The 24,889-nt window shown below is 41.1% G+C and overlaps 1 protein-coding gene across 6 annotated transcripts in view; it reads left to right on the forward strand.

The window, feature by feature from the left end:
• The window catches only part of ZNF365 (zinc finger protein 365), a 54,033-nt gene extending 39,994 nt beyond the window's left edge, over nt 1-14,039 (forward strand). For 3 of the 6 annotated variants that reach the window (XM_032312675.1, XM_032312673.1, XM_032312671.1), the window contains 3 exons: nt 4,116-4,296; nt 10,613-10,650; nt 11,414-12,496. In XM_032312675.1, coding sequence (XP_032168566.1) covers nt 4,116-4,296; nt 10,613-10,650; nt 11,414-11,675 — 481 coding nt within the window. In that variant the 3' untranslated portion in view covers nt 11,676-12,496. Of the gene's footprint in view, nt 1-4,115; nt 4,297-10,612; nt 10,651-11,413 lie in introns of all 6 variants that reach the window. The other 3 variants (XR_004278596.1, XM_032312674.1, XM_032312676.1) reach the window with 3 other exon arrangements.
• Nucleotides 14,040-24,889: the final 10,850 nt, after the last annotated feature.

A 24,889-nucleotide genomic window follows, 5' to 3' on the forward strand; every position in this document is an offset into this window, starting at 1 on the left:
GGGTCCTGGGATCGAACCCCGCATCAAGCTCCCTGCTCAGTGCGGAATCTGTTTCTCTCTCGCCGTCTCCCTCTGCCTTTCACCTCCACTCGTGTTCTCTCTCTCTTTTTCTCTCAAATAAATAAAATCTTACAAAAAAAGAAAACTTAGAAATTTAAAAAACAATTATTAATTTATGTAAAAATAATAAGAAATCTATTGCTTGTTAGCATAAATAACATGTTTGTATAAAAAATAACTGTTTTCCTAAAAACAATTTAGCAGAAGGAGTCGCATGGTTTTATAGGTCTTGCAAATATTTGTAATATCTGACTTAAATAGAATGCAGCTGTACCTTGTCACTTTTGCATTTCTTCTGCTGCAAATCTTTTGGTTGAAGTAGATGAAGGAAATCCAAGCTCACATATATATGTAGTAAGAAAAGGGAGGTGTACTTTAATAGCTTTTTCAGAGAACAGAAGATATTCTGCTTGGCTACTATGCCAAAAGCTGACAACTGGTAGTTTCTTCAAGATTCATCAAGATATGAGATCTGAAATCCTATCAGGGAATATCTTGTTCTTCTTTGTATTGAAACCCATTAGTATTTCTTCCACTTTGAATGGTTATTCGACGGTTTGGTCTAATTATTAAAGTGCTTATAAATGCAATGTGGTTAAACCTCATTCCTTTTCATTCAGGAAATTCCCAAGATTCTCTGGGGAAATAGGAAATGTTTCTGGATATTGTTAGTCCAGAATGAACAGGATGTGAAAGGGGAATCAAGTTGTACACACAGGCTAGTCCCCAATTAGTCACTGGGTTTGGTAACCGTTTTTATCTAATACACCCAGACATGTTCTCAGCACGAGGTGCTTCTCCAGCCATCGTCTGATATAACATCGTATTTAAAATGAAATCATCAGGCTTCTTCTGTCTTTTCTTTTTCTTTCTTTCTTTTTTTAGTTGATGTGAACCACTCATAAAGTGAAATTATGTTAGTATTGACGCCAGGTTGGTTGAAAAATGCAGAGGGTGTTAACTTCTCAGCTTCAGGGCACAGGGTAATTGGGTGAGGGAGATGTTAGAAAAAGATGCTTCTTTCTGCAACGTGACATAGCTCCCCAGGATCAGCTAAGAGCATTAATGTTAATTTGCAAAAGTTTTATATAGAACCGATAGCAAAACATTCCATGATTTAAAATACAGCCATAAACTGTATTGCACTCAGATTTGTCTTCTTGCTTTTGAGATATTAATCCTGTGGGATTAAGTTGTCAAATATTGCTGTTTTACATTTTAGGCGTACAGCCTGAGAACCCCACATAGTAAATGTTGCATAGAGAAAAAAAAGACTGGAAAAACATACTAGGATGTTGGTAGTATTTACCTTTGGGTGTTGGGATTGTGGGTCATTTTTTGTTTCTTCCTTGTCCTTTTAAAATACTCATTACAATGAATACATAGTGAACATTATGTGTCATGTATACTATCGAATGATGGGCTTAAGCAGAGAACAAAAAAGCTGATTTGGCCCTTGCTCAGTTTTAGATCTTTCAATAGGTCAATTTTTATGTTTCCCCAAATAAATGTAAATAATATTTCTATAATGAGGAAATTTTATTTTATTTATTTATTTTTATTTTATTTTATTTTATTTATCTATTGCCTTATTTATTTATTACAAACCAAAATGAACTGGAAAAAAATTGGCTCTTTTTCTATGTTTTTCTTTTGGGTAGGGGAGAGGGTTGTGGGTTTTGGCTGTTTTCCTGAGAAGTACAGTTTGGAGACCTGTGTCATGATTCAGGTGTCATATATGAATATTACCTAAATATCACCTATGAAGTTTCTACAACGGGCTTGACTCTGAATGAATGGAAGCCTTTTTATCGGAAAGAGGAAGACATAGCCATTTCCCGGGCTCTTTGTTCTAGTGGTACTTTTGAGCTCCATCTAAAGGATCCCAACCATTCCTTGGAGCCATGAACAGCTGTGGCATGCTGGACGTAGCACCTGGATGGACCCTCCATCCATTATTTTGCGGCTAGGTAAGGTTACTTTGAGGCGGATCAAAGCTGAATGACGGTAGAGCTTGAAAACTGGCGAGTCTGTGGCCTGAACAGCTTGGCAAATGCACTGCTTCCATGCTGGGTTCATACAGAAACATCTGGAAATTAACTTGAGACTTGATGATGGGAGAAAGCTCCTTTCCAAAGGGATTCATTTCTTTTATGTGAATATTTCTTAGCTACTGAAAAATACTAGAATTATTAAGGAATTGGGGTTTATATTTGATCCTGGCTAGGAAACTAGGGAAAAAAAGGGCGCTACTATGATAAGCAGTTCTGTGATGCATTTCATCAGAACCATCTCCTTTCTATTTTTATAAATACATAATTTCCAAAGTTTTGCAGAGACGTTTGACTCTGAAGGAAGTGTGAGAAAGGTTTCAGTGTAGCCAAGTGTGACTTATTTATGAGAGAAAAAAATCACAACTAATTGTAAAAGCGAGTCACTGACTGGTTGTAAGAATAAAGGAGCAAGAAACCACTTTTTTGCAAACACCTTCTGCCAGACTTCTTGGGTCAGGCTTACCTGAAGTCCTACTCTCAGGAAACGATGGAGCATAGTGGAAGGTGCAGAGACGGCAGTGGATTTCATCAACTATCTAGAACATGAGGTTAGATGTTTTCCAACTGGGATTTCTTAATCTGAAATGAAAGAGGCTGGGAGGAGACTGAGCAGTCTTTAGAATCTTGGTTCTGCATATGTTGAACGTGGCCAGAAAAAGGAGGGGGTACTTCTTGACAGTCTAGAGAGATCCTGAAGGCATATACAAGAAGTACTATAGCCAACAAGTAGTAAAATGATGGCATTCATTACCCCTGGTGGTATGCGTGGCAGAGGGGAAGGCCGAAAGGATCTTTATAATTTCTTATAGAGAACTGGATAAAGGGAGTTGTGATAATATGTTGGTCGTGCTGATTACCTGGTGCTGAGAATTCTCAGGCCAATCACCTGTGTGTGTGTGTGTGTGTGTGTGCGTGTGCGCGTATGCAGAGTTGCCGGTGAGAATGGCTACCAAATAGTTACAGGTGGTGGTCTCAGGATGACGGGGTTTCAGAAGGTATTTTCTTCTTTATATTCCTCCTGTATTTGAATCTTTATAAAGAACAAATTTCATTATAATTCAGGAAAGTGTTGTTTTCATCCATGCATTAGAGATAAAAAGATATCAAATAGTAATAAAGTTATTGCAACTTTTCTGGGTCTATAAATGACAATGAATTATGCGGATAAAGGAGTATTGTTTGAGATATTTTGCTCAGCTTTTTAGGGGAAGGGCAATCTGCATGTGCATTCTTCTCTGTCAGCTAACATAGCTTTCCCGGTGGACCTTGAGTCTACCTCAGGATGACATTTCTTGGACTGTTTCACTTTTAGTTCAAAAATGCATAATTGGACAAGATGACTCATTTTACACCCTTCAGTGCTCAGTATGCCCTTTCGTTTCCATACCTTCCCTCCCTGTGCTCTCTTCTCCCCCAGCAGCTAGACTTTTAAAATGTAAGTTAGAACCTTTCTCAAAAGTGTCCACTGGTTTTCCATCTCATTTATAAGAAAATCTGGAATCATCACCGTGGCCCCTGTTCCTTCGGTCCTCCCCGGTCCCTGCCTGCAGCCAGGCAGCCGTCCTGTCTGCCTGTTCCCATAAAGGCCTGGCTTACCCTCCCCGTGAACCTTCCTGGCTTATTCCTTGTTTCCTTCAGGTATCTGGTCCCCTCTTTTCCCCATCCTGAAAGTGGTCCCTGACCCCTTTCTGAAATGCCACTCATGCTCTCCCTCCTTCTGTTACTTTCTGTCCCCTTGCACACAGTTTCAGTTTTCTCCCTAGCACTTATCGCTCCTGGCCCAGATATTTATTTGGATATTCGATAATGACCCTCTCTTTGTCCTGAAATGTAATCTCAAAATGTAATCACCAAAACATCATGTTACCTCTGTTGTCACTGCCGCGAGCTCGCTGCCCAGGGCAGTGTCCGACACACAGTCAGCTCTCAGTAAGTACGTGCTGAAGGAATGAATTCCTGTCTCATTTCTCCGCTTTGTGTTCTGACACTTTTGCCTTGCAGAGAAGTCGTTACATTCAACCATTTCTTGGAAGCAGCAGCTGAGAAGGAGGTTCAAGGGAAAGCTCGGCTCCAGGACTTTATTGAGAATCTGTTGCAGCGGGTAGAGCTGGCGGAAAAGCAGTTAGAGTACTATCAAACCCAGCAGGCCGCTGGCCTCTGCCGAGACATCAGCGAGCACGTGGTAAGTCACACAGGTCCAGCCACCATGCTTGCAGTCCTTGGGTTTGGCGAGATTGGGTCAAGGACAGAGGAAAGGGGAGCGGGGGAATGACTTTTGGGAAACCTCTAGACATCAGCACTCGTCATCCCTGTGTATGAGGTGATACAGTGAAGCCCAGACACCTCCCTTAGAAGTTAGCAAAATTCCGGATACATGGTTGTCTTCACCTGACCCCTCCACACCAAGAGAAATAGGTAAAGATATTTTTTATATTAAAGAATAGAGTTGGAAGTGGCCGAAGAAATCATCGGTCCCAACCCTGGTGCTCCAGTAGACTAGAGGGTATCATTACCCTGTTCGGAAGCTCTTTAAGGAGCTCCTAAGAAAGCTTTGGCCTTTCTCAGTAACAGCAAAATCTAACCACATGCCTCTTTTTTTTTTTTTTTCCTTTAGAGGAAGGGCAGCACCATCCAAAAGTCTCAATAGGTGAGACAGTCTTTAAGTAGATTTTCAAGAAGTCTTAGAAAATTTCACAGGTTATAGTTCTGTAATAAATATTTGCATACAAGTTTATATATTGTTTCAGGGACTTGAGAAACCCCTGGAGCCCAGATAGGAACTGTGAATATGGTTGAAGGTTCAGGTTCTGCTAAGTGGCTTGATCGGGATTCCCTGGTCTCTTTAGGGGTGGAAGGAGGTGTAAATAACCACCCTTGAGATGAGGGGGATGGGTGGTCCTATTTGCCCTCCAAACAGTTTTTTTTTTTTTTTTGGTATCAGTAACAAGGCCAAAGGAAGGATTTTTGAAACCCCAAAGTGGTTTATAACATTTTCATGATCTGTTTGACTTTATTTATGCTTAATCCCTTTCCCAAAGATTTTAAAACGATTCTTTTACTTACCCCGCAAGTGGACTGTACCTATGAGGGAAAGAAAAACAGGGAACATTTATGCGAACCGAAATGTCGGTAAAGTTGCTACTGGTTGTTTAAAAAGTTTAGTTTGAGCATTTTGGAAGCCAAGATTTAAAGGAAACATGATTAAATAACAAAAGAAGGAATGAGATGACCAGCAGGTGGATAAAAGAAAGAAGGCGGGAGGGACAGACCGGCAACAGGAATAAAGGAGAGAGGGAGGAAGGAAGAAGTGAAGAAATGTTATGCAGTCTTACTGTAATGTACACTCAGCATTAGAGCAGGGCAGCAACGGGAGCTCTAGAACTTTCCAGTCAGGAACAAAAGTGGACAGGAAAAAGTAAGTGTGTTACTTCTGTGTGGTTCCAGTAACTGTAATCAAGGCAGGTTCAGCCACCTGATATGTTTATTATTTTCCTGTTGGTGTCTGTGGTCTCCTGAGAGGGAGCTTACACTTCCCTCCTCAGGTCTTCTCTTACCTTCTTGGGAAACTGTGAGTCCAGTCCCAACTTGTGTAGCAGGAGGGACACTCTGAACCCTTCCCTGCCTTCTCCCCATCCTGCTCTCTACCAGGAGAGTGTGCAGCATGGGGTCACGGGGCCTAGATGTGAGGTGAGAAGGCCTGGCTTCCAGATCATTCTGGCCCTGCTCCTTATTTTCCTGGGCCTATAAATCTTCTATGAAACAAAGCAGTTAGACTAGATGCTCGCTAGGGTCTCTGGCCTCTTAAATTCTCTGATCATCACCTGACTTGAGTGGTTAACAATTCTAAAATAAAAATGTAGCCTGAATACTTTTAATATTTAGGTTACAAATAACCCAGAAATGGGTAAACGTCTACTGTACTAAGCCAAGAGGATCTTAAAGAAAGAGAGAAAGCAATGGAAGGCAAAGAGGAAGGGAAGAAGTCTATCATTCTCTCTTATTTAAATTTCTGTGCTCTTTCCTCTGCTCAGCTTATTTTTCCAGCTTGAAAATTAAACATCTTTTAAGAGACATTGCCAGTGATTCTCTTCTCCACGCTGGTACACGCCATCAGAAGTTGGGCAGGTCTCACCTCTCCTAGTCAACTGTGTAGGTATGAAGTTATGTGCGTGTGCACACGCATGTATACACATAAATACATAGATGTACAGGCACACATGTCCACACACAATTCTAGATACAAATAATCAGGGAATTAATCCATGCACATGCCTTCTGTGTCTCAAACATGACATGATCTGCCCTCATCAGACTTGATCTACCCGAGGAAGAACTGACTGAGTGAAATACAGGAAACCGCCATTCAGACAGTAGTGGGGAACATAGAAGTGAGAGCTGTGAGTAGGACACAGTCAGGCTGCAGTGAAGCGACTGTGACTGTTGTGGGGACGGTGCATTGCCCTGGAAAGACCAAGAATGAGGCCCTTTGTTTCTGGAAGGATAGAGCAGAGATGCCCTTCCCCCGTGTTCATGGAAGTCCTCCAAACTCCTCTCTGAACCTTACGTAGCACATCCCCATGCAGTTTGCCGACCCTCAGACCTTTTCTCCCTTTTCCCTCAGCTCTTTAATCTTAACAATAGACACACACCTGTGAAATTAGGAACACTGTCTTTGATGTAATGCAAGTGCTAAGTCCGGCCTCCCAGGGTTCCTGTGGCCTTCCACACACAGAAGAACTTGGATGCTTTTAGCAGGAAAAGCTTCGAGTCCTCGCTTTATTGACTGACTTGGCCCAGCTTAGTGAAGGCACAGAGCAGTGAGGAGCCCTGGCTTCTGGGGCCTCAGCCCCTCCCAGGAGAGCTCCTTGCCCCCGTGTGCCCTGAGATGGAGCAGAACATTCTGACGCAGGCCCTCCACGCTGCAGCTCAGGACAGCCTGGAGTGCCGTCCCCAGCTGACCTGACTCTTCTTCACCATGAAGGCTGCACTGGCTGTCCTCTCCCCTCGTTTTCTCATTACCACCTCCAGACAGCAGTGAAATCTCTAGATTGATGTATGAGGTGCTTCTTTCCAAGGTGCGTTCTGGCTTTAAGATTCTTTTAGGCCCTAGAAAAATTCCCCCTCACATTTAGTAAAGGCCTCTTCTGAAATGATGTTTCGGCATCTGTATTTCCCCTTAATTCTCTTGAGCATCTGTGTTCTTTTTCACCTGGCTGATTTCTAAAAACATAACATGCTTACTCTGATATTTTGTGTTTGTGCTCTAAAAAATGCTGTCCAATTAGACATAAAGTGACCTAATATCCCATCTGCCAAAAGTCACGCACAGATCTGCTCAAAAGGAAGGTTATGAAACAGATTAAGTGTTGCATTTAGTTCCTGCAGGTTGTAAATGAAGGCTAGCAGCCATTCATTTAGTATCTGTTTACTGGGAACATAGCACTAACTGGGTGCTGCAGGAACAGGGTGACTGAGGAGGGCGATGACCCCAGAAACAAGTCCACAAGTAACTAGGATGATCTCAGAGGCTGATAACCCCTGTAATGAAAAATGTAAGAATGTGTACGAGTCCCTCCGGGTCAGGAGATGCCTTGCAGACGAGGCTGCGTTTGGACTGTGACCTGAATAACAGGACCAAGGCGGCTCTGTGAAGATTGGGAAGTGGCTTAGGAGGGAACAAGCTTGGCACATCTGAGTAATGAGCTGAAGCCGGAGATGCAAGAAGGTTCCAGATCGTGCTGGGGCTTCTGGGTCACATAAGGAGTTTGGATTCATTCCAGAGCACAGAGGGAAGCTGTTGGAAGTTTGTAAGCAGGAGGTGATTTGTGTTTTAGCAAAATCCTCCTGGCCGCTGGGTGCAGAATAGACTAGAGGGGTGCAGGACCAAGAAGGCTAGAAGGCCATTATGGTGTGGCAGGGGAACGGGGGGATGGCAGCTTCGGGAGGGCAGAGCTGGAAAGAAATGACGGGTATAGGACATATCCTGGGGACAATGTTGACTAAACCAGTTGGACTTGCTGAAGGATTAGGTTTTAGCAGGTGAAAGAAAGAGAGGAATCAAGAATGAATGTAAGATTTTGGCCTGAACAGTTGAGTATACAGTGCTGCTATTTACACAGAGAGGAGGTGGGAGGAAGACCAGCGCCCAGTCTCTCCAACCTGAAACAACTTGGGACACCATGTTTGCACTCAGATAGGCTCTCCATGCAGCTGCTTGTATTTTTCCAACGTGGAACCTTCCTTAAGGACTCTCTTGATCTCCATCCTCCTATAAAGTAGTTGGACTATGAGAAAATGGAGACAAATGATGGAACCTGAGAAGGAAGAGGGTTTCCATCTGCCAGAGGCTGTGGGGCCGGAAGGACTAGTGGCCTCTTGTGTTTGTGAGGTTCTGGGGGGACCGTGGTAGCAGGCCCCATCTCCAGCCAAGCCTCATGATCTGTAGGATCACTGGAGAAATTCGGATCCAGCCACGGATTCCATTTAACTTTTTGGGTACAGACTTGCTCTTCCACAAACACACGCTCCTTAAGGAGGCTGAGCAGCATGAAGTCTTGCTTGGACGTGGAAGGTGCTAACTTGGGTTTGAAGTCCAGCTCTGAAACTGGTGAATCATTGAGGCTTCAAACCAGCTATTTAACTTTTTGGCCTTACTTTCTCTATCTGTAGGATGGGGATGAAAATGCTTACCTCATAGGGTTGTTTTGAGGGTTAATTGTGGTGGTTTTATATAGCCAGTATTTTGTCCACTGTGTGGCATATGAGACCTGCACAGGTTATGATACTTAAGTATCTATGTATATACGAGGTTGATGGCTCATCTCTACCCGTATTTATTTGTGCATTTCCCTTTCTGTAATACACAGTAAACTCCTCTAGTTTCCTGAGGTCCTAGCAGGGTCCATCAGTGACATTCATGGGCACCAAGGTTTTGGTTCTTAAAACATTTTGGAAGTCAGGGACCACTTTGAATTAGATAACATCTTTGGCCTTTTCCCCAGGGAAGAAGATATGCATATGCATGTAAATACACACACACACACACACACACACACACACACACACTTAACTTTACATAAAATTCCAAAGAGTATTATATATACATATGCAACACATCATCAAACTGTATGCTTACATACATATATACAGTGAAGTGAAAAAAAATTTGCTATGCCTTAAGAATAGCTTTGGAAAGAAGGAAGCAATTTAAAGGAAGAAAAACTCTGTAAGCTTTTTTTTTTTTTTTTTTTTTAATAGTTTATACAAATACTAAAGTCCATTCGAGGAGCTGAGCTGAGAAACTTTTACTAGTGGTAGTGGGGCCATGGCAGAAAGATGGAAATGCTGAAACCTTTGGGTTTCCCAGAACCTGCCAGCCTGAACCCTCTGTCCAACCTTCTTTGTATATTGCATAATGTCAAGACCTTCCTGCAAGGAAGATGCCTTTTTCTGTCCACCTTATAAATCTCCTGTTGAATCCAGCCAGTATGACCAGGGTCAGTGGCAAAGCTTACTTTTGATTGAGTCACAAAGCAGAAGTCAGGAATCTGGTCTTGCCTTCCTGGGGCCATGGCCCTCCAAAGTTTGTTTAGGAAAGCTTCTTTCTGATATGCTTCTGACTGCAGACAGGGGACTCGGGGGAGTGACCCTGTTATGCTGACCTTGGTTTCTCTGATTATTTGAATATGATAAGACTCATGTCTTGGCCACACTGGGCCCCAACACCAAGGTGGCCCTTTCTGCACATTTTCTTTATCATTCTCTTCTTCTGTGGGTCTCTGCCTGCTGCTGTGACAGCACTTCTTTTTGCAGAGGCTCCATGAGGGAGGTCAGGAATGAAGGCTGGGAATGCACTGGGTTTGCCTCTGAAGGGAATGGTGACATCTGGCTCACAAAATGATAGTTCTCAATTTGTTCTGCCAGTGATATTTGAGCCCAGCCACAAAAGGGCATGCAGACACTTCATTGGGAGTGGAAAATAGTCTCGATGATAGATGGCCCCAGGGACCGTTGTGGAGTTGGTCTTCATATGCTCTCACTTTAGAAATGATGTATTTTAGGCAATAAACATTTGATGCCAATTTTCCCTTTAGTTGATACACTGTGACCAAGCGCAGCTGTAGTGAATTAGCTGCACATGCCGCCTGAATTAATCAAGAAATAATGGCGCATCATTCTAGTATTAAAAAACATCTTTCTTCAAATGTTGCTCTGTGAGAGGGCTCTTTGACATTCTGAAATTTTTTAGATGGACTGATAATGGGCTTCTTGGAAATCTCAGAGCAAGGAGCCACAGAGGCTCCCTGAGGAAGCTGAGGCCGAGCACAAGGCGTTCGTGCTCCCTGCCGTTCTGGAAGGTGCCACAGGCCGTGCTACTGATAACAGTTCCTGGCTTCCTTAATGGGAACGCTTTCTTAAAAATATAAGCCAGAGAGATTCTTAAAGCCAAATCCAACCTTTAAGCGAAGTAATGTTTTTTCTTATTTATTTTCCTTCAGCTTACAGATATCTCCTCAAATAGGAAACCCAAATGCCTGTATGTATATCTTTTTATACTTGGGCCATTTGATTATATTTGCATGATGTGCTTTCCTGTTACATTTTTAAAAATATAATATTTGTATTCTAATGGATTTGAGAGTTCCCGATGAAAATGCGCCTGCCTCGGCACCTAATTTTGTAAATTGTGGTTACAACTTTTAACTATGCTAATAGCCTATTGGTTTCTGGCAGTATGTTAGTACCCAGTATTTTTACAGTATTCTATAGTGTAACTTTCTCTTACTGAGGTATAGTATAATTATCATAGCTCTATAGTAGTATTAATATAGTATATATATACCACGTTAGATATACATAATATAAATATATGTATAAATTTATGCCGGGAATCACATAATCACATACTTTATGATTGCTGCATGACTAATACTGCTATATACAGTCACTTAATGAGTCAAGGGTTTGGATTCTGGTCTCATCTTTTCCATAGACCAACTGTATGTATTATTCTGGGGAGTCCCTTCCATTTTGGGAGACTCAGTTTTGTCACTGGTAAGAGAACTAGTAACATCTCCCTGAGAATTTGGCATCATGAGATCATTTCATGAAAGCCACAGGACTTTATGAAAGAAAAATATCTTTTCCTATTTGACTTACTGGCAGCCTTTCTGCCACTCCAGTGTGCGGGAGTAATTGTGCCGTGGATGGTTTTTTTTTTTTTTCCCTCTTCTTTTTCTTTTAAGGTTCTAAACAAAATCTTTCTTTCTGCTCATCTTCCTCTGCTCAACCATCTGTAGAAGTAGAGGGCACCCACATCCTGCATGTAACCACGCTGATCTCAAGACCCACTTCCATCCAAAAGGAAGGAGCTACCTGAGAAAAGCCAAGGATGATAGAGCCAGCATGCAGCCTGCTAAATCCATTCACGAACAGGCTGAGTCCCCAAGAGAACTCTGCAGACCGTCGAAGAAAGGGGAGCCTCTGGGGTTTAGCCGGAAAGGCAACATCAGGCCCAAAATGGCCAAAAAAAAGCCAACAGCAATTGTGAACATCATCTAGAAGAGTCATTGGCGGGCTTTGCAGAATGTTGCTCTGGGGGCCAACGGTAATGCCTTTTGGGATACATCCCACAATGAGACACATTAGAAAAAAGAAGGGCAGAACACGTTTATTTTGTGGCCGAACAGGCACCTAGATTAACCAGAATTTAACAAATGGAAATCTTGGGGAACCAGAAATTTATTACAGGCTCCTTTTAGAACCAAGAGGCAGGTTACAGAAAGAATTGGAAACAAAACAAAACAAAACTGTCTTATTCCAAAATTTTAGTTAAAAGAAAGCTCCAACTTGTAAAATAAACAGACCACTCTCCAGTAGTTTCTGCATCTGGGGTTCTGTGTTGGGGTGATTCAGCCAAGGCCCAAGGCCACACCAGATGTTGGGCACTAGGAAAAAAGTCTTCTGTGTCTACTTCTCTCTAAATTGTGGGACAAAGAATAGGAATGCAAAGTTCTCTTAATAGCAGTGCAACGGTAAGATTTTTACTTGTTTTTAACCTGCCCTCAATTAATTTGAAAGTTTCCAAAATAAGGATTCCTGTTTCCCCAACTATTGTGGTTAATTAAGATTCCAGTGTTTGGGTGGCTTCCGGGACTCATCTTCGACTTCAGTTCTCATCTCTAGTTTGTTCGATTCAGGTTTGTTGTTTCTCTGGATGCGTGTTTTTTTTCTGATTTGGGGGTTCCTCTGCTCTCTCCCTCAGCTGAGTGTTCTGTACCCCGAGACCAAGCTGCAGCCTCTGTCTTCAAAACCAATAGTGTTGCCTGGGGCTGGGACGGAAAACCCCATCAAAACCTTCCAACCACGAAACTCTTTGATCAACACCCATCACCAGTTCCGGGTCTGAAGGGCTGGAACAGCAGCAGATGGCACGTCTAGTGCCCCGTGAGCCAGGGCCTGGCAATGCTGCAGACGTGACTCAGCCCTTCCCTGTTTCCCTGGGAGTAGCAGCAGCCACTGTGGGCTGTGGACATGACTGTTCCCTTGCTGGCCTCACTTTTCCACCTCCTGCTGCTTCGGTGCCCTTTGATGACTAAATATACGTCCTTACCTTTCGACCAGGTGTTTGAAGCTTTCACTGGACACTGCTTTCTAAAGTAGTTTCTGAAACGGTGCATGTGGGGTCCACAGTCTGAGACTGTTCTCCTGTCCCTCCCTAAAATAGCCTTCGTTTCCACAAAGAACCATCTCCTAAGGGCCTCCTGCTTTATGGTTCTCTTCAAGAATGAATTTCCATGTTAAACTTTTTTTTTTTTTTTAACGTTAACAATATCATCAGGTCTTCTGCAGAGTTTACAAGTGCTGACACCCTTCTGGAAAAAAGAGTAGTTATGTCCACAAATGTATACATATACATATATATATATATAACACAAAATATATATGTCAGGTATATTAATAATTTATTTTTAAATACTCATGCAAAAGGTGTGTGTTTGTGGTGGGTGGTTTTTAAACTATATATATTAGTTCATGTAAGCTGAATTCTCTTACTTTGAAAATTAAAACTGTAACCTAATTAACATTAGTAGAATGATTGTTATTATAATAAACATCAGATTAGCAATGCATTAAAAATAGGTATAATGCAGTTACTTAAAATGCCAGTAAGTCGAAAAGTGTAACTTATCATTATACAAACATTTTGAACCTATCATAGTGAAAATGTTGGTTTTTGAACCTTCACTTTGACATCTGGCTCACAGGGGTGAGCCATTCGTCTGGTGTATAGGCAACTATCAAGTGGGAAAAAAACATTGCTGTGAAGTGAATATTACTGTTTAGGCTAACATTGTAAAAATTGTAGTGTTACAATTATTGTTTATCTGGAGAGTTAATCTCCCCCAAAGTTATATATTACTGATGTTTATACCATGATTGCACTCTAGCCTTTTACATACTAAAAAGTGGACTCGTTAGTTGTGTGGCATGCCCTTTGTCCTGTAACACGTGTGTGCAATGACAACAGCTTGTTTTTAAAGGCGGTAGAGCCAGATTTTTTTCGTTTTATTTAACATAACCTACATTTCCAGTTTTAATTTAATATGCCTTGAGGGCATGACAGCTCTCTTTGATAGTGGTACTCTGTGATCTTCAGAAAGCACCATAATGTCATAGCTACTCGATGTACATTACACAAGACAAATGACTTTTAAGATTATATTAAAAAATTCTTTTTAATTCCAACTAAATTCTGACTTTCATACAAGGCACTGCATTATATATGTTGTGCATCTTTAGAGACATAAATTTGCTGTTGAACATGGGAGCTGGCTCACTTTAGGGGATATTTCACTTATATGCCATGGCCTAGGCCATGTACCATGTCCCACTTGGGTCTTATTTTTAAATATATATATATTTTTTGTCCACATGGCCAGTCAACCTGCGAGTTGATTTTTGGAGAAATTACCAAAGTTCCTGGGAAAACATGTTCAAGGCTAAACTGAAGAATGGATCTAATTTTATTATCCGTTTTGTAAGGAAGAAATTTTTCTTTGAACTCGTCTTTCATTCTTTTATTCCCAAACTAGGTTATAGATTTTCAACTGCAAAGTTCAGGTTGCTAAGACACTGTTTTCTAGCATTCTGCAGGGTAGATCAGTTTTATGGAATCTGGAATGTTCTTTTCCCAGAAATAAAAAGAAAAAGTTTTTAGATTATGAAATAAATATTATAATAATAAAGCTATATTTATGACTAATGTGTTGGTATGTTTTGTCTAGTTGAAATGTTTCTGGGGAGCCAAGTGTGCTGGTCCGTTGAACAGTGAACAAAATGGTTTTTCATGAATAAGCTGTTCACTGTACATAAAATCACCATGATCTTGTACCTATAAGCTTTCTTGAGAACTTAGCAGGATCATTTTTATTTATCACAATGCCTGTATCTAAAAGTTCCTTTTACATATGTTCGCACTGAGAAGTCCTCATTAAAAGCCCATTTGTGCTTTTCTCCCATCTTCCTCCACACTATGAGTAATTTTCCTACACTCTATTTTTAAACTTGGCAACTCTTAGCAAAAACCATGGACAGATTTCACAGTGTACATCCCAGCTTATATAGGCCATACATCTCAGTCATTGCAAGACCCAGAGAGGGTTTACAATAGATAACAGAACGACTGTATATCACTAGTAAGTTACTTAGCCATTTGTCCTTTATGAGCCACGGAATTGGGAAAATTTAGGGGATGCCATTTGTTTAGGAGCTGTTAGAGCTTTTAAGGAGATAACCTTAGTCTGTTCTTACACTTACTTGTGTTGAAGTTGATGGATTCACCAGGTCTTATAGTGTTCTTGAAAAATAACTGTAACATTCTCAATTATCTCTGGGCATTAGAAAACATAAATAAATCCTAGTATCTTAATTCTGTTTAGGCTGGATCCTTAAAAAATGAGTTCTGGAGATGGCATACATGTAGGCCCAAACACAAACCCTAGAAACATTTCAAAATTTAAACAATGGGGAGCTTTAGACACTGAATTTTGTGTGTGTGTGTGTGTGTGTGTGTGTGTGTGTGTGTAATTAAGGTGGTGAATTTTTTCTTTTTTTTTTTATTCTTTTCTGTCCATGTTCTGTATCAATAAAATGGACACATCTGAAATTTTCGTTTAAGACAGACTTGGGATACCTGGGTAGTGCAGTTTGTTGAGGGCCTGACTCTTGATTTGGGGTCAGGATTGTGAGATTGAACCCTGTGTCGGGCTCTGCCCTCAGCATCGTGGTCTGCCTTGAGAGTCTCTCTCCCTCTCCTGCCCTTCCCCTTGACACACACACACACTCTCTCTCTCAAATAAATAAATCTTAAAAAGAAAAAAGTAGGAAAAAAAAAGAAAAAAGTAGAAAAGGATCTTTAATCTGTAGCACTATGCTGTATTTACTCTACATTTGTAGCCATTTTTCTAAAACCTTCTAAGCCATTCCAAGAAATGAGCTTTTCTCTGAGAGGAACCTCACATATAGGCAGGCCTGGCTTTCCTGCCCACACTGTAGTGGGGACACTGGTAAGTTTTGTAAATGTGGAGGCAGGTGTCGATCGTGAATGGGAGCTTTGATACCCATGTCCTGTGGGAAGAGGAGACATGATCACTCTCCCTGGATATCTGAAGTTCTGTCTCATGCAAGGATACTTATTTTGTGTGGGTATGCAAGGCACTAAGAAAATCAGTCAATGAGAGTTCTACAGAAGCAGACATTAAGTCATTCAATAAAACATGTCTAAGTGCAATGCGGAGGAGGTCATCTCATGAAGAGAGAGCTAGCTCCCTGTCTCTGTGCAGTTCCCTCCTTTGTGGTTGATGGGACTCTACTTTGGGTAGGGAATTGGACCAGGAGTCTTCAAATAACATCGAGCCCTGGGATTCTGTCATAAGTACTGATATTACATTAATGTAAATGTTGGCTGCGTCAAACAATGTGGATGTGACAAACTGGTTTTGGAAATTTTACTCCACTGACGTGGACTTTGTGAATTGTCCTGTGACGTGTTTCCATGGCTAACCTCATGAAATGCATTGGAGGTGGGTAGACATGAGGAGGTATCATTTTCTTCTCTTAGTATGTGCAGAAACATTATCAGGGGAAATGGGAGATAGACACCTGGCCCTGTTGCCTCAGCTGGGATCATGTACTTCTTGGGAAGCATCTTACCTCACGTGATTTCGGTGTTTCAAGAGACAGTATGCTTTTTTGGTACAGTGTGGCTCCCGAATGCAAACCAGTTAATTCACCTGGTGTTCAGTTGAGTCAACAGCAATGCTGTCCAGTGCTGGCGGGGGGTGGGGGCACATTGGAGTTAGAGATGACATGTGGTATATCAGGCTCCAATATCATGCCTTCCTCAAACATTTTTCAGGTGGTTTTGATGATACTTGATTTTTGCTTCCTGATGATACTTAAGAATGTGACTTCACCATATTTTACAATGAAGGTGGGGCTTATAATTATTGAGAAATGTTGTCCAGGGCCCAAGAGCTCCTTCATGACAGAGCCAGAGTGAGATCCAGAATACCATCTTTCCGAATCTCAGCCTGTGCTCTTTTCACCACTGTGCCATCTCTTTGACAAGAGTCCCAGAAATTGCCCTAAGTCTGTCTATTTGTTGATCACACAATGGTTCCCAATGTCCTACAATTCAGTTTTATATTTGTTATCAATAATTGCACCTTTTTAGAAGCTCATGGGTGACTCAGTGGGTTAAAGCCTCTGCCTTCGGCTCAGGTCATGATCTCAGGGTCCTGGGATGGAGCCTCGCATTGGGCTCTCTGCTCAGTAGGGAGCCTGCTCCCCCCCAACCCTGCCTGCCTCTCTGCTTACTTGTGATCTCTCTCTCTCTCTCACTGTTAAATAAACAAAATCTTAAAAAACAAACAAACAAACAATTGCACCTCTTTAATGCAAACTGCTATGGGGGACTATAAATACCACACTTTGTAATCTCTAGATGCCTTCCTTATAACAGAAACACCCTAGCTTGGTAAGGAATTTCAGAGTTTCAGATCTGTCAGAATTTAGGGTACACGTTTTTGGACACCTCAAATCGGTAGTTTGCAGACTGATGAGAGGGACACTACATTTACCTGATTGGATATATCATAGAGAAACAGCTGATTTCTAGATCTCAATTCCTTGTGTTTGTTCAAGGCAGGGTAGCCTTTTCCCTCTATCTCAAGAATGCACCCTTTTGATTTTATTCCTATTTAAGTCTACCTATAACTTGAGATCATAGCTGAAATTTCTTATTGCTAGGTCTGTTATTAAACGAAATGAGACTGAGACAAAGTGAAAGTTATTTAAAGCTTTATTTTATGATAAGTATTAGAAGTTAGACTGATTGGCCAGGGAAACAAGACTGAGACAAGGTGAAAATTATGCAAAGCTCTATTCTATGCTAAGCATTAGAAGTCAGACTTACCGGTCAGGGCCGCCTCCAAAGAGGGTGACCCCTCCCAGGCTCACAGACTACCTTTTATAGAGCAAAAGCCTGGCCACACATAGGTGGCCAATGAGATTGTAACATTGCATAGTCATGTTAGGTCACATGCAGGTGGCCAGTTGAATTATAGTTTACCCTATAGTAGCTGTTTGAACTAACCTATTACTCTGGTCAGAATTGGCGCTCAAGTTTGGCGCCCAAAGGGCGGGGTTTACATTCTTTGGTAGTTAGGGAGACAATATGTGTACTTTTACTGATTGGATGTCTCCACCTGGCCTGACTCGTCCTTGTATTCTGGGCTCTGTTATCGGGAACTGGCCAACCTGGCCTTATATTCTGGGCTCTATTATTAGGAACTAGCCGAACATATTCTACTGATTTCCCAGACTTGCTTCTAAGTAAGTTTCTCTGGGAGGAGAGGGGCAGAGTCAGTTTAAGTTTTACTGCACAAACAACAAAACGGCTTTTAACCAAGATGGAGTCGCTCTGGCTAAATAGGTCCTTACACTTATATAATCCTAAACAAAGGGCTGGTGAAGGGAACCAGGATTCTTATTAGGGGAGGGACACCCTAGCAGAAACACAGAGAGGTGTGAGGTAGGAGGATGGGCAGGGCAAATGAGAGAGGTGGCAGTTGGACACAGAACAAAGCCCGAAGCTTGCCTTTGTGCTCTCGCTCTGGCCTGCCTTTCTGATTTCCTCTAGCCCCTCAGTGCTGACTTGCGCCTTGCCAGCCACTGGCTTCCCTCCAGAACCTCTCCATTACTCTGCTCTCCCCCTATACAACAGTTAGGACAGGTTAGGCCGGGTGCCTGGAATGCCCTTTTTCTTCTCTACCCGGTTAATTTCTACTCAGCCTTCAGGTTCCAGGTCAATTGTCACTTCCCCAAAGCAGCCTTGTAACTCTTAGAACACCATGTGCCTCCTCCCTGTAGGACGAATCCCAGGTGCCCCTTTAGACTTAATAGTGTGATTCCTTGACTCACACCTGCCTCCCCCACTAGCCTGTTATTCCATGAACAAGAGGCCATGTCTACACCTTTTATCCACAGTATGTCCCCCCAGTGCCAGGTGTAGGAGCTGGCACAGAGTGAGTCTTCAGAGGGAGTGTTTGCAGAGTATATGAGCATCAGCTATGTTTAAAAAAGTGGGGGGAGGGGCAAACAGTGAGAAAGTACATTTTCTTCCAGCTGGGGAGGATCAAAGAGGAAGTAGCATTTGAAGGCTGAGTAGGATTGGGGGTGGCAGAAGAAAGGAGAGCATTTTAGGAGTCTGAGCAGAGCCACAGAGGGAGAAGGCCCAGGACCAGTGAGACCTGGGAAATAAGGTTACTTCACCTATGGGAAATACAAGCCATGTTTGCCTGTCTGTCAAAATCACTAGAATTAAGAACATATTCAACAATCCATCTATCCAACCAGCCATTCACCAGTAGTCACTGAGGATTCTGTAAAAGCCAATCACTGTAAGAGTTAAAAGGGATATAGGCTGCCTCCTGACCACATATATCTGAGGTGGCTGGTGAAGTTTTCTGAACCATCAAGGCCAATCTCAGTCACTGTTGGCCTCTGGAATGGTATCCAAATTACCTTGACTGGCCTTACAGCTTTTGTAGTGTTCCAGAACCACAATGTATAAACAGAATCCTGCCTCATTCCCTGTCCTGTGACACTGTTTATCTTCTTCATGACATGGGTTACTATCGGAAATTATTTGTTTACTTGTTTATGGTCTGTCTCCCTAACCCTGCCTTATGGGAGTGCCTGACCTGTCTTTTTCACTGAATACTGCCAAAATGCTGATTAATGAAGACTCGTTCAATGAACAAATGCATTGGTTCTAAAGCAAACACTTCTCAGAAGATTCGATTTAGAACAGGGCTAAGGAATAACTCCCTCTCTGTTGACTGAAAAAAAGAGACTTGGAAGAATCCCTCCAGCATGTAGAATAGAGAGAAGAATCTTTGGGGTGCCCCATGCGGTCTGAATGTTCTTTCTAAGATGGCGGTAGTTGATAGCTGATGCTGGTCCTCCCCCACATAGCATAGGCTTCTGCAAGGTGGAAACTGGGCTCACAGATAGCCCTGTGTCCCCAGATGGTAATGAACTCTTCTGAGATTGCTCTATAGCAGAGATTCTCAAACATTGGTGGGAATCATGATCATCTGGGGAATTTGGTGAAAATACAAAGGCCCAAGACCTATCCTACTTCAGCAAGCCCTGGCATCTGTATTCTCTCTCAGCTCTCCAGCTAATTCTGATACACACCAGAGCTTGAAAACTACTGCTGTGTATGGCTGCATTTCCCAAAGTTAGTTTCATGGAACACCATTTTCTCAGAATGTTAATAGTTAAATAAATGAATTATCAGGTTACATATATTTTTCCACTGCAGATGGCTCAGAATCATTAAAATGCAAATGTGCATTATGAATCTCCTAGAGGGGAAAAAAGTATACAAATTCTTCCCAAACTTCTCTGACCATGGAACCGTTTACTTCTAGGGAGCATGCATACTTTCTCAACTACAATAGTTAATATTCAGAATATACTGTAGTAAACACTTCAAAAGTACAAACACCGGACATCCCTCTCTCTCCTTAGGAGAACTTCAAGCACTTATCTTAAAGCGCTCTGTCCTAAAGCAGCTCACAGTTAACAGCTGGAGTGGCCAATTTTTAGGTTATTTTTGAATTTACCTAAAACCTTGTTTCTTTCTTTCTTTCTTTCTTTTTTTTAAAGATTTTATTTATTTATTTGACAGAGAGAAATCACAAGTAGACGGAGAGGCAGGCAGAGAGAGAGAGAGGGAAGCAGGCTCCCCACAGAGCAGAGACCCCGATGTGGGACTCAATCCCAGGACCCTGAGATCGTGACCCGAGCCGAAGGCAGCGGCTTAACCCACTGAGCCACCCAGGCACCCCTAAAACCTTGTTTCTTAAAATCATCCATGGACCAACAGTTTCTAGCATCGCTTAGGTGTTTGTTAGAAATGCAGAATCCCAGGTCCCTCCCCAGAGCTACTGAATTGGAATCTGCATTTTAATAGGATTTCTGGTTGGTTTATTTGCACAGAGAGAAGTGGCTCATAATTAGGGGTATAGAAATATGTGGAGAGCAATTTAATATGCAATTACTGGCCCATTTCTCACCTTCCTTTATTCTAATTTCTGACTGACTCTTGTAAAGAGAGAGAGAAGGGGAGAAAGTGCCCCTAGGCAATACTCATATACTCATATATTCTGGATCTTCCGTTCTTTGGCTCAAATTTTCCAAGGCTGAACTCCTGGCTGAGAAAGTCAGGGATCATAGTCCTTGATCTTCAGGATATCCAGCAAAAAGCAAGCACTTCCTGAAACTTGGAGTGTTTCTCAAAAAATAAATTATGTAAATTATATATTAGAGATAATAGAGAGCAAACTGGTTGTGATTCAAATAAATTAGGGCAAAAATTTGCTTGGGATTTTATCACTGTTTTTAGGTTTCTTAACACAAGAGAGCTAAGAGTGAAGCTCAAGATTATCCTGTACTATTCTCAAGAGCGTTCACCTCCGACTCTGAAAGAGCCTGCCAGGTGTACCACCCTGGATCATCCCGGAAGTCATCCTCATTTTGTTGTTGTTCAGACAGCCTTCCCCAAGTTTCTGGCCTTCACCATGTAGCTAGATTCTTTCCCTTGCCTCGCCTTATGGTTTACAGGTGTTTAATCATGATATGCCTCGATAATGGTTTTCTTATATTTATGTTGCTGATGGCTTATTCTTGAATCTGTGCCAGAATTTCATGAATTTGTATGTTGGTATCATTTTTCAAATTGGGAAACTTCTTGGCCATTACATCTTCAAATACGATTTCTGCTTCATTTTCTCTTATCCTTCTAGGGCTCCTTATTATATGTATTAATACCTTTTCACCGTGCCCCACATATCTCTTGTGCTTTTTCTATTACTTTCCATTCCTGTTTTCTCTGCGCTTCACTTTGGATATTTTCTATTGGTCAGCCTTTCAGTTCATTAATCCTGTCTTCTGTGTCTAATCTGTACTAAACACATAATATATGTATTTCAAAATTCTGAAATTTTCATTTGATCCTTTTTTAGAGATAATAATTCTCTGAAAAATTCTCCATTTTAAAATTTATTTTCCCTAAAAATTTTATTTTCTCTGTATTCTTGAGCATATAAATCATAGTTTTTTAAAAGTCCTTATCCACTCACTGCAAAATCGATGTCACCTGTGGTTCTATTTCTACTGAATGTTTTTACTTGTGGTTTTCAGAATATGGTCCTGACTCATAGCAAGTCTGGAAATTTTTTATTGAATGCTGGTCATTGTATATTAAAAAATATGTACTTCCATATGACTTTTTCTTCCTTCACAGTGGGTTCATCTTTTCCTCTGCGAGGCAGATGAAATTGGGATTGAGTCAGTCCCAATCTTAAACCAATCAGACATTGAACAGAGTTGAGAATGACTTTCAGTTTTGGTAAGGTTTAGTATGCCTCTGATGTGTTACTGAGATGTTGTCTTTCAGGGTTTTCAACTGAATGAATGGTGGTGTGTTCACTGGCCTCCCTCTTCCTAGCAGGATCTAATCTTTGTCTCTTCAGCATTGTGAAACAGTGGAAAACTTCCCTCTACTTTTCAGAGGTTTTGGCTTAACTTCCAAGTTCTAAAGTCTACTCTTTGTCTCCTTAGCGCCAAAAGTCCATGAAAAAAAGTGTTACTTTGGGTTTCAGAAGTTTTATGATTAGCTTTTTAATAACCTGCCCTCATAGCCTCAGAAATTAGACAATGTCTTGAAAGACTGTGTGTTTGAGGTCCCTCAAGACTTTAATTACATCTTTGTAGCCCCACAAGACCATTAAAATCTCTGCTGGCTTTTCTTTCCCACAGCTATCTGGGAAAAACTCAGATTGCCAATCTCTGAGAACCTGCAAATGTCCCAAAGGAAAAAGTGGCTGTAGATTGCCAGAGAGCTGAAGTTCTTTCTACTTGAGAGATTTAGTCATTCTTGTCTTCTTTAATTCAGCAACTGTCTGATGTCTTTAAATGAATGAATCTATGTGTTATACAGTATTTGTAGTTGTACCCTCAGCTCTGAGCAGTGCAAATATCTCATCCTTCCCCAGCCTGGGTTCCCAACACAGGTCAAGGGCCTTAGACTTCCACCTGATCAAATGGAATATTACCAGAAAAAAAAAAACTGTTATGAAACTATAACAGCATAAACTGAACACAGAATGAGCTAAAGCAAGAAATAACTTTTGGTGGAAGAATGATTATTTCTTTTTTTTAAAAGACTTTATTTATATGACAGATCACAAGTAGGCAGAGAGGCAGGCAGAGAGAGAAAGGGGTTTTAGGGCTCCCTGCTGAAGCAGAGAGCCTGACGTGGGGCTTGATCCCAGGACCCAAGTCAGGATCATGACCTGAGCCGAAAGCAGAGGCTTTAACCCACTGAGCCACCCAGGTGCCCCAGAATGATTATTTCTAATCTAGTAATGTTCTCCTAACAAAAGAAAGGGAAGCATTTTCTCTTGGCATTCATTCTCTGAAGAATTATTTTCATCTGAAATATTCCCATGTTTTCCTAATACTAAATCTAAAAAGCACATGTCTGATATCTTGAGGAGAGAACCTATTATTTCCAATTTCCTGATGACAGAAAATAGGAATAATAATGGGTTAAAGATATTTGAAAAGCTATAGATCCTAAAATATTAGGTGACAACTTACAGCTAAATATAAATTTTTTCTATTCACGTGGAAATCTTATGAGAAAGAGGGAATAAGAGAGAGAAAAGGAAGTTGAGTGGATATGTAATCATACAGCATAAGGTTATTACTGTGCTTTGATGTGTTTTTCCAAACCAATTATAAAACCCTTGAAGGCAAGGTCCCTCTGTAGTTCTGTAACCCAGAGAATTTCAGATTTGAGATCTAATAGTGCTATTACGTTCACAGAAGTGTTACTGGAAATAATATTAAAGTATATACTTCTATTAAAGAGAATCAACCACAAGAAATGTACTTACTTTGTTTACCAAATGACCACTTATATTGCTTCTAAAAATTTCCAACATTGGTCATCAACTCCTTGAATCTACTTGAGCTAAACACACCATCTTTCTCCTTATATTGCGTCATTGTAATATTTATTCATATAGCAGCCTAATGCTGATTATTACTGGGCATCCTGTCTGAAGTCCTTAGAATGGATTATTTTAGTACTTTGTGCCCTCGTAGTCATTTTTAAACAAACCGGTAATGACTCCAGCAGATAAAACATTCAATAGTCTTTCATAAAAAGAAACTGCCCTAAACATGAACAAAATGTTCGTTCTCATTTCTTTCTTAATGCCATATTTGAATCAGCTAAGGTTCTTTTCTACAGACTTTACCTCTGAAGGGTTGGCATGAAAAGTGAGGGAAAATTAAAATTCAGCTCATCATGATTAAAACGTTGAGGCATTGCTAATAGTTGTCAGATCTATTGTAGAGGAGGAAAAATGTTTTTCTAGGTTCTTGACTGACACTTCTCCCCTCCCCATAATAAAAGATAGATCAACCAGAGAAAAACTGTTTTAATTGCATATGTATGTAGGGGAGCCTCACAAAGGTATGAGACTCAAAGAAGTGACCAAAAGCAGGAAGCTTTGATACCATTTAGACAAAAATAATAAATTTGTGAAGAATTGACAAAACAAAGAAGTTTGGGCTAGGGGGTAATAAAATGGTGAAAAAGTAACACGATTTGTTCATATAGCCTATTAGCCCTAAACTCCCTGCCTGGTGAGAAGGATGCCTTCTACCCTCCTGGGTAAAGAGGGTAGCTTTTCCATGGCAGATTAACCTCCTGCTTTCAGGAGGATACAAGAGAGTCAGAGTATCCTTTTTACATTGGCTGTTTCTCAGGTACCTTTAATTCAAAATAATCAATATGCCAATGGAGCATATTTTGGGGTAACATCCTGAATCTCTGTACAGTCTAACTCAAGATTGATGTACTTCAGCACCCACAACTCAGACATTGTTGTGACATTTTTTGTTGGAGATGGATAAGAAACTAGAAACCTGTAGTCTCCTTTCTTTTGTATACTTGGGGAAACTGAGAGATGGATTGATAGTGTGATTTTCCAAGAATCACATGAAGAGTTAGTAGCAGAGAAAGGACGACAGCCTAAACCTCTTAATTTTTCTTAAAATTGAAACTCCTTGGAAACAAGTAACATATTTACTTTTCTTCAGAAACTCACTTTCCTCTTAGCGTGCAT

This window comes from Mustela erminea, chromosome 14 (assembly GCF_009829155.1).
Source record: "Mustela erminea isolate mMusErm1 chromosome 14, mMusErm1.Pri, whole genome shotgun sequence".
Taxonomy (NCBI): Eukaryota; Metazoa; Chordata; class Mammalia; order Carnivora; family Mustelidae; genus Mustela; species Mustela erminea.